Below are 14132 nucleotides of genomic sequence, written 5' to 3'. Positions count from 1 at the left end.
CTAGGAAGATGCTGTGCTTTGTCTCCACTCCAGAAGACCCTGACAAGGTTTTAACCCCTTTTCGTCCTGGCAATTTTTCTGTTTTTGCGCTTTCGTTTTTATTTCCTCCTCTTCTTCCAAGATGCATAACTTTTTTTATTTTTCCGACGACTTAGTTATTGTTTTTTCGCGGGACGAGTTATACTTTTGAATGACCCCATCCGTTGTGCCACATAATATACTAGAAAAAAAAATTCCAAGTACTGTGAAACTACACAAAAAACATTCAATTCCACAATTGCTTTTTGTTTTGTTTTATTTTGTTAAGGAGCACATTCACTGTAAGGCTATGTTCACATGTTGCTTTTTTGCTGCATTTTTTCTGCAGCCAAAACCTGATCTCTTGGCAATAAAGAAACTGCAGACAAAAAGCCGATTTTGCTTGCTTTTTTGCAGCGTTTTTCGGGATCCAAAAATTCAGCTTTGCTTCCACCATACAAGCATAAACAATGCAAGGTGTTAGGCCACCAATGCAAGACTTATGTGAAACCATAAAACCATTTTGGAAAAAATGGCAATTTTATTAAAATATTTAGTGTCTGAAAAAATAGTGACAATTCTGAACAAAAAAGTTCAAAGGAGTTCATGAAAAAATACACAATTGCAAATGTAAAAACAGTGGGGGTAGTTGAATTGCTGAGGGATTGCTTACCTAAGACGTTGCAAGTGCAGACATTGTTTATTTTCACACATTGGTTGGGCAAATGTTTACTTTTATCACATATCACTAATTTAAAGCATCACCCCAGGGTTTTGTTTTATTTCAGTGCTGGAGTGGCATTTTAAATGTAAGCCCCCTACCCCGGTCATATACTCACCCTCTGGCGTCTTCCCCATTTTTCTTCACTGCTTCAGTCCCGCAACGCCATCTTGGGAGTGCAGCTTCTGATTGGCCGGAAGTCAGAAGTTACAGTGGGTACGGAAAGTATTCAGACCCCTTTAAATTTTTCACTCTTTGCTTCATTGCAGCCATTTGGTAAATTCTAAAAAGTTTATTTTTTTCTCATTAAAGTACACTCTGCACCCCATCTTGACTGACAAAAACAGAAATGTAGAAATTTTTGCAAATTTATTAAAAAAGAAAAACTGAAATATCACATGGTCATAAGTATTCAGAGCCTTTGCTCAGTATTGAGTAGAAGCCTCCTTTTGAGCTAGTACAGCCATGAGTTTTCTTGGGAATGATGCAACAAGTTTTTCACCCCTGGATTTGGGGATCTTCTGCCATTCTTCCTTGTACATCCTCTCCAGTTCCGTCAGGTTGGATGGTGAACATTGGTGGACAGCCATTTTCAGGTCTCTCCAGAGATGCTCAATTGGGTTTAGGTCAGGGCTCTGGCTGGGCCAGTCAAGAATGGTCACAGAGTTATTCTGAAGCCATTCCTTTGTTATTTTAGCTCTGTGCTTAGGGTCATTGTCTTGTTGGAAGTTGAACCTTCAGTCAAGTCTAAGGTCCATGTAGCATCGGCGTCTCTGCCTCCTGCCGGCAGAAACGCCGTTCCCCTCACCGCCGCGGTCCTGGTCCGACATCCTCCCTCTCCCCTGCTGCTGTGGTGCGCACTGCGCGCAGCTTCCCGGGCTCCCTCCCTCTTAAAGGGGCCGCGCTCGCCGTCCTATAGAGTCCCCGGCCAATGGCCGGAGGACTGCCCCTATATAAGGCACCTCCTCCAAAATGGAGGTGCCTGTGCTAGGTAGTTGTTCCGTGTGCTAACACTTGCTTCAGCCCTCAGGTCCCGCTGCCGGTCTACAGTCCTGCCCGCCAGCCTGTCTACAGCCCAGCCCGCCAGTGTCTATAGTTCTGCCCTCCAGCCTGCTTACCTGGAAGCACCTGTCAGTTACCTGCGGTGCCCACCAGCCTGCTTACCTGGAAGCACCTGCCAGTTACCTGCCGTGCCCACCAGCCTGCTTACCTGGAAGCACCTGTCTGCCACCTGTTGTGCCCGCCAGCCTGCTTACCCGGAGCACCCATCTGGCTATCTGCCGAACCAGCCTGCTTAACTACCCGGACCACCGGTCAGCCTTCCTGCCGTGCTCATCCGCTGTACCGGTCAGTTCCTTCCATCTGACCCATGGGAGTCACCTGCTCTCACACAAGGTCGGTCCCAGAGTGGCACCTGGTCCACCTGCCCGGTCCCTCCCTGGTTCACGGAGTTGATTGAGCCGCCGTACGACCTTGTCAGGCCGAGTAGTCACGCCCCTCTGGACCCTCTTTGCACCGAAGCACAGAGGTTCCACCACCCGAACCCGTAACAGTCCAGAGCACTCTGGAAGAGGTTTTCATCCAGGATATCTCTGTACTTGGCCGCATTCATGTTTCCTTCAATTGCAACCAGTCATCCTGTCCCTGCAGCTGAAAAACACCCCCATAGCATGATGCTACCACAACCATGTTTCACTGTTGGGATTGTATTGGGCAGGTGATGAGCAGTGCCTGGTTTTCTCCACACATACCACTTAGAATTATCACCAAAAAGTTCTATCTTCGTCTCATCAGACCAGAGAATCTTATGTCTCATAGTCTGGGAGTCCTTCATGTGTTTTTGAGCAAACTCTATGCGGGCTTTCATATGTCTTGTACTGAGGAGAGACTTCCGTCGGGCAACTCTGCCATACAGGCCCAACTTGTGGAGAGATGCAGTGATAGTTGACTTTGTGGAACTTTCTCCCATCTCCCTACTGCATCCCTGGAGCTCAGCCACAGTGATCTTGGGGTTCTTCTTTACCTCTCTCACCAAGGCTCTTCTCCCTCGATTGCTCAGTTTGGCTGGATGGCCAGATCTAGGAAGACTTCTGGTGGTGACAAACTTCTTCTATTTAAGGATTATGGAAGCCACTGTGCTCTTAGAAACCTTGAGTAATGCAGAAATTTTTTTGTAACCTTGGCCAGATCTGTGCCTGGCCACAATTCTGTCTCTGAGATCCTTGGGCAGCTCCTTTGAGCTCATGATTCTCATTTGGTCTGACATGTACTGTGACTCAACAAAGGTATTTCGAGAGCACTGTATTGGCCAAAGTTTTTCAAAAATTTGTTTTAATTCATCTTACATAAAAACAGGCAAGAATAATGACCGAATTATGTATATTGTGTGTGATCCTAAGTAATGTGGCAAGGCTCTTTAAAGGGTCGATATTGATTTTTAGGATTGCTACTTCCAATAGGTGGCGCTAGAGTTCTAGTCATCTTTCTCTCTGAAGAGACAATTTGCATATGTAAAAAATATAAATATATATTTGTGTGTCTGAATTTGCTAATACATACGTGTGTATATATACAGTATTGCTCAGAAGATTTAGGTAGGAGTGGAAAAAAAATACTGCAAAGTAAGAATGAGTTCAAAATAGAAGTGTTAATAGTTTTATCAATTAATAAGAATCATAGCAGATCTATGACCTGCCCCAATATTTACTGCTTTCTCCCCATCCCAAATTGATAGTTCGGGCTTCACGTCACTTGTCTTATTTACTGCACTATTCTGTCCTGTTGTGTATAAATATGTGACTCTTCAGATTTTGTTATGCTATGCCTGATGAAGAGACCTGAGTAGTCTCGAAAGCTGGCCATTTGTTGTCATCTTTTCAGTTAGCCATTAAAAGGTATCAACCACTGAGGACTCTCATATTTTTCTATCAATATTTGGTTGGACTGCCCTTTCTTTACCTTCAAGACAACATCAATTCTTCTAGGTACAATTGCACAAAGGCAGGGATTTTGAAGGATTACAGTCGGGTGTATGAGTAAGTAATTATACTAAACAGGTGATAATGGTCATCATTTTTTTATATGTAGGTTGAAATACAGTCATTAACTTAAAAAAGTAAAAGCTGTAGAGGAGGCTTAAAATTGTGTGAAGAAAAGCCAAACTCTGTTACAAAGGTGAAGTTGGTTGTGGAAGGCAGTTTCATGTCACAGGTTGAAACCAGGTAGTTATACTGCACCAGCAAGGTCTCTCCCAAAGATTTCAAAGCAGACTGGGGTTTCAACATAAGCTGTTCAAGCTCTTTTGAAGAAGGTGGGCAACATTGAGGACTGTGGACGCAGTGGTCGGCTAAGGAAACTTAGTGGAGCAGATGAAAGACACATCATGCTTACTTCCCTTCTAAATCGGAAAATATCCAGCAATGCCATCAACTAAGATCTGGCAGCAACCATTGGTACCCAGGTACACTCATCTACTATTTCAGAGAAGTCAAGCCAGAAGTGGCCTTCATAGAAGAATAACAGCAAAAATACACTCTTCCGACATGGAAACAAGGACAACTGACGTAACTATGTACAAAAACATAGGAACTGGGGTGCAGAAAAATGGCAGCAGGTGTTATGGACTGAGGAGTCAAAATGTAAAACTTTTAGCTGTAGCAGAAGGCAGCTTGTTCAGAAAAGGGCTAGGAAAGTGTCTGCAGGCAACAGTGTAGCATGGTGGAGAGTCCTTGCTAATTCGTGGCTGCATTTCAGCAAACCAGTGATTTGGTCAGGATCAATTATCTATCATGTAATACAATCAAGGTCGTGTCTTGATTGGCTCACATTTTTGGTACAGCAGAACAACGACCCCGAACATTCAGCCAATGTGATTAAGTATTAAGAAGAACAAGGAGTCTTGGATATGATGATATGGCCCCACAGAGCCCTGATTTTGACATTAAGGCTGTGAGGGATTAAATGAAAAGACAGAAGGATTTACACAAGTGACATCCACAGAAGATCTGTGTAGTATCGGCGTCTCTGCCCCTTGACAGGCAGAGACGTCGTCCCTCTTACTGACGTGCTCCCCGCCCGGAGTCCTCCGGCGCTCCTGCTTCTGCTGCGGCCGGCGCGCGCAGCTTCCCGGGCACTGTGCTTAGGGCGCGCGCGCTCCCTCCCTCTTAAAGGGGCCGCGCGCACCGTCCTAAGGAGTCCCCGGCCAATGACCGGAGGACCTCTCATATAAAAGGCACCTCCTCCAAAATGGAGGTGCCCGTGCAAGGTTGTAGCTTTGTGTGTTGAACTCTGCCTCAGCCCTCAGGTCCCGCTGCCAGCCTGACTACCAGTCCAGCCCGCCAGCCTGACTACAAGTCCAGTCCGCCAGCCTGACTACTAGTCCAGCCCGCCAGCCTACCAGTCCAGTCCGCCAGCCTGGCTACCAGTCCAGTCCGCCAGCCTACCAGTCCAGTCTGCCAGCCTGACTACCAGTCCTGTCTGCCAGCTTGTCTACTCTCCAGCCTGACAGTCTGTTTACAGTCCAGTCTGCCAGTCTGTCTATGGGCCTTGCCCGCCTGCTTACCTGGAAGCACCTGCCTGTTGCCTGCCAGCCCGCTTAACTGGAAGCACCTGCCTGTTACCTGCCGTGCCTACCAGCCAGCCTACCTAGAGGCTCCTGCATGTTGCCTGCCGTGCCTGCCAGCCCGCTTACCTGGAAGCACCTGCCTGTTACCTGCCGTGCCTACCAGCCAGCCTACCTGGAGGCTCCTGCTTGTTACCTGCCATGTCTGCCAGCCAGTCTACCCGGATCACCCGGCAGCCTGCCTGCCGTGCTCATCTGCTGTACCGGTCAGTCCCTGCCTTCTGACCCGTGGGAGTCACCTGCTCTCATACAAGGTCGGTCCCAGAGTAGCACCTGGTCCCTCTGCTCGGTCCTTCCCTGGTCACGGAGTCGATTGAGCCGCCGTACGACCTTGGACAGTCCGAGTTGATACCTAGTTACGCCCCTCTGGTCCCCTCCTTGCACCGCAGCACAGAGGTTCCACTACCCGGATCCGTAACTATCTGTGGTTAGCTCTCCAACAACCTCCCTGCCGAGTTCCTTCAAAACCTTTGTGCAAGTACAAGTACTGAGAAGAATTGATGCTGTTTTGTAGGTAAGGAGCGGTTACAGCAAATACTGATGCGAATTAGATTTCTCTTTTGTTCATTCTCTTTTCATTTTGTTGATTGATAAAAAATAAACTATTAACACTTCTATCTTTGAAATTATTCTTATTGTGCGGTATTTTTTCCACATCTGTCTAAAACTTTTGCACAATAGTGTATGTACGACAGAGACTAACAAAACCTAAAAACTGTTTTATTGCAGCAAACATGACAGCATTTAAAATACAGAGCATTTAGCCATTTGGAGGAAGGCTAAACGGCGAGGGGACCAGTGGCATACCAGACAACCGCTATGGGGCCCGTGAGTCAGGGGGGCCCGATGCCGGCGCCAACACTGACCCCCCTCCCTCCACCCGGCATCTCACTTTCAACTGTATTGGCATCACGGATTTGAAAGCAATGATGAAAGAGGGAGTCTTCTCCATTATTCTCCTGCTCGTCTGAGATCTGACAGCTCTGCGCAGCGGGTGCAATTGTTATGATCTGCAACATAAACTAAGGAAAGAATGGGAAAAGCTGTCCCTACAGTAAGACTAAGCTGAATCCCTACGATGTAGCGGGCTGCCTGTTCCTTGTGAACAGACCCGCCTTCGTCCTCGGCTAGTCTGAACGGAGACCTATAGAATAAAGGGAGGGGTCCCTAAAAGAACTAAGGACTGGGGCAAAAATGGGACACCTCCTAACAGAAGTTGTTGCAGAGCAAAAAGACAAACTGACAAAAATGTACTAGAGGTCCCAGAGGACTAAGCAAACTGACAGAGATAGGCACCGAAGCACCAGGCTAGAGAGACAGGCAAAAAACACTGAAGTCCAGCAAAGCCAGAAGGGCGGAGCTGGAATATATAGGCAGCTGGTCATGTGACCGCAAAATACAAGATAGCAAAACTAACAGGAGGGTTCTAACAGCAATGATATCACTTCATCGCGCCTGCTGGGCAGAGCAGTGAAACCACAGCTTCAGAACGCTCTCCCTGCCGAGACAGGAGCATCGGGGAACTGAGGAGAGATATTTTATTTTTTTTTAAATCAGTGAGTACACGGTGTCCATACTACTACATGGATGATTATGGGCTGTGCATTATATTATATGAAGGATATCGGCTATGTATTATACAAATATGGATGACAATGGACTGTGCATTATATATGGAAGTGCATTATACTATATGGAGGACTATGGGCTGTGCATTATATATGGAGAATTATGGAGAGTGCATTATACTATATGGAGGACTATGGGGGTGCATTATACTACATGGAGGACTATGGAGAGTGCATTATACTATATTGAGGACTATGGGGACTGCATTATGCTATATGGAGGACTATGGGGAGTGCATTATACTGTATGGAGGACTATGGGGAGTGCATTATACTATATGGAGGAATATGGGGAGTGCATTATACTATATGGAGGGCTATGGGAGTGCATTATACTATATGGAGGACTATGGGGAGTGCATTATACTATATGGAGGACTATGGGGAGTGCATTATATTATATGGAGTATCTGGTATCTTTCCCTCTTTTTTTAAACACGCCAGCATACATCCATTACTTAAAAAAACATCCCTTGACCAGAACTGCACGGCCAACTACAGACCTGTTTCCAATCTTCCCTTCATCTCTAAACTCCTGGAACGCCTGGTCTATTCCCATCTAATCCGCTATCTCTCAGACAACTCTTGACCCTTTACAATCTGGTTTCCGCTCTTTACATTCTACTGAAACTGCCCTCACTAAAGTCTCTAATGATTTACTAACAGCTAAATCTAATGGTCACTACTCCCTGCTGATTCTCCTGGATCTCTCTGCAGCATTCGGCACTGTGGATCACCAGCTCCTCCTCACTATGCTCCGCACTATTGGCCTCAAGGACACTGCTCTCTCCTGGTTCTCCTCCTATCTCTCTGACCGCTCCTTCTCTGTGTCTTTCGCCGGCTCCTCCTCCTCTCTCCTTCCCCTTACTGTCGGGGTTCCTCAAGGATCAGTCCTAGGCCCCCTTCTTTTCTCCTTATACACCGCTCCCATTGGACAAACAATCAGCAGATTCGCTTTTCAGTACCATCTCTATGCTGATGACACCCAATTATACACCTCTGCTCCGGACATCACCCCTGCATTACTACAAAAGACCAGTGATTGTCTTTCTGCTGTGTCTAACATTATGTCCTCCCTCTGCCTAAAACTGAATCTGTCAAAAACTGAACTACTCGTATTTCCTTCCTCCACTAACCTACCTGTGCCCGATATTGCCATTTCCGTTTGTGGCTCAACCATTACTCCCCAGCAACAAACCCGCTGTCTTGGGGTAATTTTTGACTCAGATCTTTCATTCACTCCTCACATCAAATCACTCGCTCGTTCATGTCATCTACACCTCAAAAACATCTCAAGAATCAGGACTTTTCTCACCTTTGACTCGGCAAAAACTCTTACTGTAGCTCTTATTCATTCTCGTCTGGACTATTGCAACTCTCTACTAATCGGGCTCCCTCTTACTAAACTCTCCCCTCTCCAATCCGTCCTTAACGCAGCAGCCAGGATCATATTCCTCGCCAACAGCTACACCGATGCCTCTTCCCTGTGCCAGTCATTGCATTGGTTACCCATCCAATATAGAGTTCAATTTAAACTTATCACGCTTACCCACAAAGCGCTCCATGCTTCAGTACCCCCCTACATCTCCTCTCTTGTCTCAGTCTACCACCCTACACGTGCCCTCCGTTCTGCCAGTGACTTAAAACTAAAATCCTCCATAATCCGAACTTCCCACTCCTGTCTCCAAGATTTCTCGCGTGCTGCGCCAGTTCTTTGGAATGCACTACCCAGGACAGTTCGATTAATTCCCAATACCCACAGTTTCAAGCGGACCCTAAAAGCCCATTTCTTTAGACTGGCGTATCGCCTCCACACACTATCTGTCCATCTCAGTTGTCTGTCCCAGTTTTCCCCCATATTAAAATCTTCTTCAATTTCAGGTTCATACCAACCATGTACTTAATAGCCTCGGTCAGGACTGCACACATACTGGCAGGCGACCATTTCATGTATTATTTATCCTATTTAGTATATCAAGGCTGCATTATACAATATATGTACATTCTACCTTTTGTGTCTCCCCCATTTCCTCATAGACTGTAAGCTTGCGAGCAGGGCCCTCTCTCCTTTCGATATGAGATATGTTTATTCTGTATTGTTTGTATAAGTCCCCCCTAAAATTTGTAAAGTGCTGCGGAATATGTTGGCGCTATAAAAATAAAAATTATTATTATTATGTAAGCCCATTATACTGCATGGAGGGCTGTGTGGGGTCACAGTTGGGGATTATACTGTGTTGGGGTCACCATACCGTGCTGAGGTAGTTGAGAGGGGGTACAGTGGGGTCATCAAACTGTGTGTGGAGGGTACTGTGGAGGAATTCATTCTGGAGGCATCATACAGGGTTTGTGGGGCACTTTTGTTGTTATCATACTTTATGGGTGCAATGAATGGGGAATCTAGGGGCTTCAATAGGAAGAGAATTACTTTGAAAGGGCTGAAAAGTTGTGAGTTATGCTCTTATGTGGCCCAGCCAAGTATTTTTTTTTAAGGGAGGCTGGGGATGGGAACAATTAGAACATTTGCTATGGGGCCCCGTTACTTCTATGTACGCCCCTGCAGGGGGCAGATGAGACATGGATACCAATGTCACATTTTACTAGTTTTTATGGATGAGACTTATATATTTTTTTAAGCCTAAATATAGGGCAGCGACTTATTATTGTGTTATGGTTGCAGGAGTATTCGGCTATGCAACCTCAATGCTTCTCTTTGGGAGAAAAGTAAATAGCTATAATCACAAATTCAAGACAAGCAAAAACTAAAATTTTTACATGAATGTTCCGCAGCTAAAAAAAAACAATAAGGACGCCAAGGATCCAATTCTATATTTTTTTTTTACTATTCGCATAAATATTTATCATAGGGGACATTAAATAAAAAGACCATACAAGCAGATGTAGCAATAAAAAACATATATAAAGACAAAATATTGGTTTACAGTGGTGCTTGAAAGTTTGTGAACCCTGCAGAATTTTCATATTTCTAAATAAATTTGGCCTACAACGATATCAGATTGTCACATAAGTCCTAAAAATAGATGAAGAGAACCAAATCACATAAATGAGTCCAAAATATTAGAATTTGTCTTTTTTTTATTGTGTAAAATGATCCAATATCATATGTCTTGTGAGTAGCAAAAGTATGTGAACCTTTACAATTGGCAAATAATTTGAAGGTGAAATTAGTTTCTGCTGTTTTCTTTCAAGGGGTTGACAGATGTTAGTGGACGACCTGTTTTATTTAAAGAACTGGAAGTCTTATCAAAGTCTGATCTTTGCAACAAGTTTGTGGATGTGTATAATGGCATGTACAAAGGAGATTGAGGACTTCAGAAGAATTGTTGATGCTCATCATGCTGGAAGAGATCACAAAACCATAACTAAAGAGTTTGGACTCCACCAATCCACAGTCAGACAGATTGTGTACAAATGGAGGAAATTCCGAGACCATTATTACCCTCCTCAGGAGTGGTTGACCAAAATGGTCACTCCAAGAGCAAAGCATATAATAGTCCACGAGGTTACAAAGGAACCCAAGATAACTTCTAAACAACTAAAGGCTTCTCTCATATTAGCTAAATGTTAATGTTCATGACTCCACCATCAGGACACTGATCAAATGGTGAACATGACAGGACTGCAAAGTGAAAGGTACTGCTCTACAAAAAGAACATTGTTGCCTGTCTGCAGATTGCTAAAGATCACCTGAAGAAGCCAGAAGGCTATTGGAACAAAGGTTTTGTGGACGGAAGAAACCAAAATATAGCTTTTTGGTTTAAATGAGAAGTGTTAGTTTGAGAAATAAAAACACTGCACTACAGCATAAAAGCCTTAAACCATCTGTGAAACACAGTTGTGATAGTATCACAACATAACAAACGTGTGAAGCTCAGAGGAGGAATTGTCTAAAGGTCTGCCAAGCCGATGTGCAGGACTAATCAACAATTACCGTAAATGCTTAGATGCAATTATTGCTGCACATAGGGATCACATCAGATACTGAAACCAAAGGTTCACATACTTTTGCACTCACATACTGTATATGGTATTAAATAATTTTCCTCAATAAAAATTACAAAGTCTAATATTTTTGACTCCTTTAGATCTTCTCTACCTTTAGGACTTGTGTGAAGATCTGATGTACTTTTAGGTCAAATTTGTTAAATTCTATTAAATTCTCATGGGTTAACAAACTTTCAAGCACCATTGTATGTATAACTGTTTCTACACATAAAAAGGATTATTTTGAATAATCATCCATAACATTTCTCCTCCTTCTGGAATGTGGGATACTGATCATTTCGGCACTTGGCCATAACGCTTTATGCTTTACCCTTGAGTAAAAAAGAACAGACAGTGTTTAAAGGGGTTGTCCATGTTTAGGAAAAAAAAGTTTTTGTTTTTTTTAATACCAAAAAAAAGCTCCACTCTTCTCCATGGGTTCTGAAATTGCAGCATAGCCCTATCCACTTCCATTTTTCTCAATATGAGGCACAATGCCATGCAACAGCTCTGGCGCTCCTTCTGTATGTGTATGTGTGGTGTATGTGTGTGTGTGTGTGTGTGGGGGGATCTTATCACAAATAACCCCTTTAACTTGGATATGCTGCTTATACTCTCAGCCATCTCAACATAGTGTCCTCCTGACCACTTTTCTTTATCGTGTCTACTTACAGTTCATCCATCCTACTCTGATGTTCTCCTCAATGTTTGATAAGTTGAGTTCAACCTCCGATACAACCACTGATTAACACAGAAGACCATCTGTACAATCGGCAGTATCTGGTTCTGTCACTTGTCCCATTCACTTGAATGGGACTGATCTGCAGTATCGGGCACAGATCTGCAGTACCTTGCACATTAGCACAGCTGTGCCTTTATTGTGCTAATCAATAGGGATCTCGAGGAGCCTCAGTAAACCACTCAAACAAGAGAGTCTACAAGTCATAATGTCCTCCTGGTAATGCAGCTTGTGCTTTACAATAACTGGAATGATATATAAAAATAACATCTAGATAAAATAATTTAAAAAAAATGAACCAAATAGAATTTTATGTAACCATACAAATGAGCACCAAAACATAAAGGGTACAGACCACCCAGATCAGTTCCATTAGGGTGTAGAAACCTTAGGCATTTGAATATTACGTTTTCTTCAACAAACCACAATTTTTGGCTTGTCTCTTCACCATGCTGACTTTTGGGGGGATTTATTATATTCTCAGTCTTTATTTCCATCCCAAAAATACTGTCCCTCAAACACCTACTTATTATCTCTCCCTCACACGTAAAGTAGTTCATATGAAATCATCTTTCTTTTTTTAAGACTCTGTTCTTAATGCTATGTAGGCATCTCTCTTCCATGTTCTTCGTCTTGAAGCAACTCAACTTTTGAAGACATCGGTAAATAATCTCGTGCATTTCATGGTACTTGATATATTTGCTCTATTGCTTAGGTTAAGAAGTCTCCTTAGATTGAAGACAGTAACTGAAACCGTAATAAAATAAGTCAAGGAGCATTGTGCCGTCCTTAATTCGAGCAGAGCAGTCCTTATGATCTACTCATGTTGATATCAACATGAGACGCGCTGTCACTCGCACTACGAATAATGGTGTCCATGGTACCATGTAGACACATTTTCTATTAGATGCAGGCTTGGATCCGGTAAAGAGTAAATTCAGAGCATACACCAAAGTGGTTTATAGCGTGGAGTCCCGAACTGGATGTCCATTGTCGGCCAATATTCTCCTCTCGGTATTTGTCGACCTGACAGAAGGCGAATATTTGGACCCTCGATTGCAGAAGAAGCAAAGGATCTGCTTAAAAGTTGCTCTCATCTCATTGTCTCTGTAGGAATACACAATGGGATTGATAACGGAGTTGATCTCGGCAAGGAGGAGGAAGTATTTCTCAACGGCCAAGACATCGCAGGTTTTGCATCCTAAACCATCCAGAAGAAGAACGATTTGGCCCGGAGTCCAGCAGATGACAAAGGCGCCTAGAAGAAATGGTGAACACATGGGCATCAGAATTTGAGATAGCAACAGCGCTGCAAATAATATACATATTGTAATCTGTTTCATAATATAACAGTCCCTTTATACAGGGGACATTAGAAGCATAAAGGAACACAAGAACATTCATTGATCACTGGCTTCTGTAAACAGGACAGCGATCAGAACGAGCAAAATGATCAGCTGATCGAAGCATATATCATCGTTCCTGACAGCACATGTCCTTATGTAAACTGGATGTGCTGCCAACAATATGCAGACTGTATGGGGATAGACCTATTTTAGTCTCTCCCTATATAGTTTCGCATTAGTCTATATAAAAGGGCTTTAAATGATCGCCGATCGAGTTGGGTACATCGTTGATCTACTTATGTAGACCCACCCTTAGTTTAAAGCTAACCACAAAAATTAAATGTCAGGATCGACCCTTCATCTAATGTGTAGTTGGGTGTCTTGAACCCTGAAGGCAGATGCTGGGAAAAATCGGATCGGGTATTAGGAAATTCAGCATGCTGATCCTTTATTCTCATTGTCTGGCAGTAGCTTATTTCCACAGAACAAACACATGCTTGGTGGGGCCATGAGTGCAGGTGTATGTGGTGGGTGGCAATAATAGCTGTCAGCAGAACAACACAGCATAGTCCAGGAAAAATGCTGATTGCCACACACTGGTAAAACCCTTTGCCCCTATGAGTCGAGATCTGGCCTTCACCTTTTACGGACCAATATTGACACAATTAAGTCGCAAATAGTGAAAGATCTTCCTTTATCAACACTTTAGAACTGGTTGAACCTGTGTGTGCCATCTTTAGGTGCTCTCACATTGCATTGGTCCCGTTGGGCTTACGTCCGAACCCACTGCAAAACGAGATTCGGGCGTATGCTCCGACGGGGCCATAGACTAAAATGGTGCCAGCAGAGCGAATGTGCGCTCTGTCGTGCATCATTTTCGGGCATATACCCCTACCGGAGGCGGACACTCAGACGCACTCTACGACATCTGAGAGACTCTGATCAAACTAGCTCTATGACATGGTGATTTTTCAACTTTTTGGATTACTAAAAATAGCCAAGTTATTGATAAGAGGCTGGAAAAATCCCAGTAGCCAGATGTAGCAAAATTAGT

General features: G+C 43.9%; 1 protein-coding gene across 2 annotated transcripts in view; it reads right to left on the bottom strand.

Moving 5' to 3' along the window:
- Window positions 1–8588: 8588 nt before the first annotated feature.
- The window catches only part of LPAR2 (lysophosphatidic acid receptor 2), a 48901-nt gene continuing 43357 nt past the window's right edge, over window positions 8589–14132 (bottom strand). For both annotated transcript variants that reach the window (XM_073654086.1, XM_073654085.1), the window contains exon 3: window positions 8589–12990. In XM_073654086.1, coding sequence (XP_073510187.1) covers window positions 12692–12990 — 299 coding nt within the window. In that variant the 3' untranslated portion in view covers window positions 8589–12691. The remainder of the gene's footprint in view (window positions 12991–14132) is intronic.

Source organism: Phyllobates terribilis, unplaced genomic scaffold (genome assembly GCF_046119375.1).
Source record: "Phyllobates terribilis strain yellow unplaced genomic scaffold, ASM4611937v1 Scaffold_11__3_contigs__length_659146591, whole genome shotgun sequence".
Classification (NCBI taxonomy): domain Eukaryota; kingdom Metazoa; phylum Chordata; class Amphibia; order Anura; family Dendrobatidae; genus Phyllobates; species Phyllobates terribilis.
Note: the sequence above shows the minus strand (reverse complement) of the source record. Positions and strands in the feature narration are given on the sequence as shown.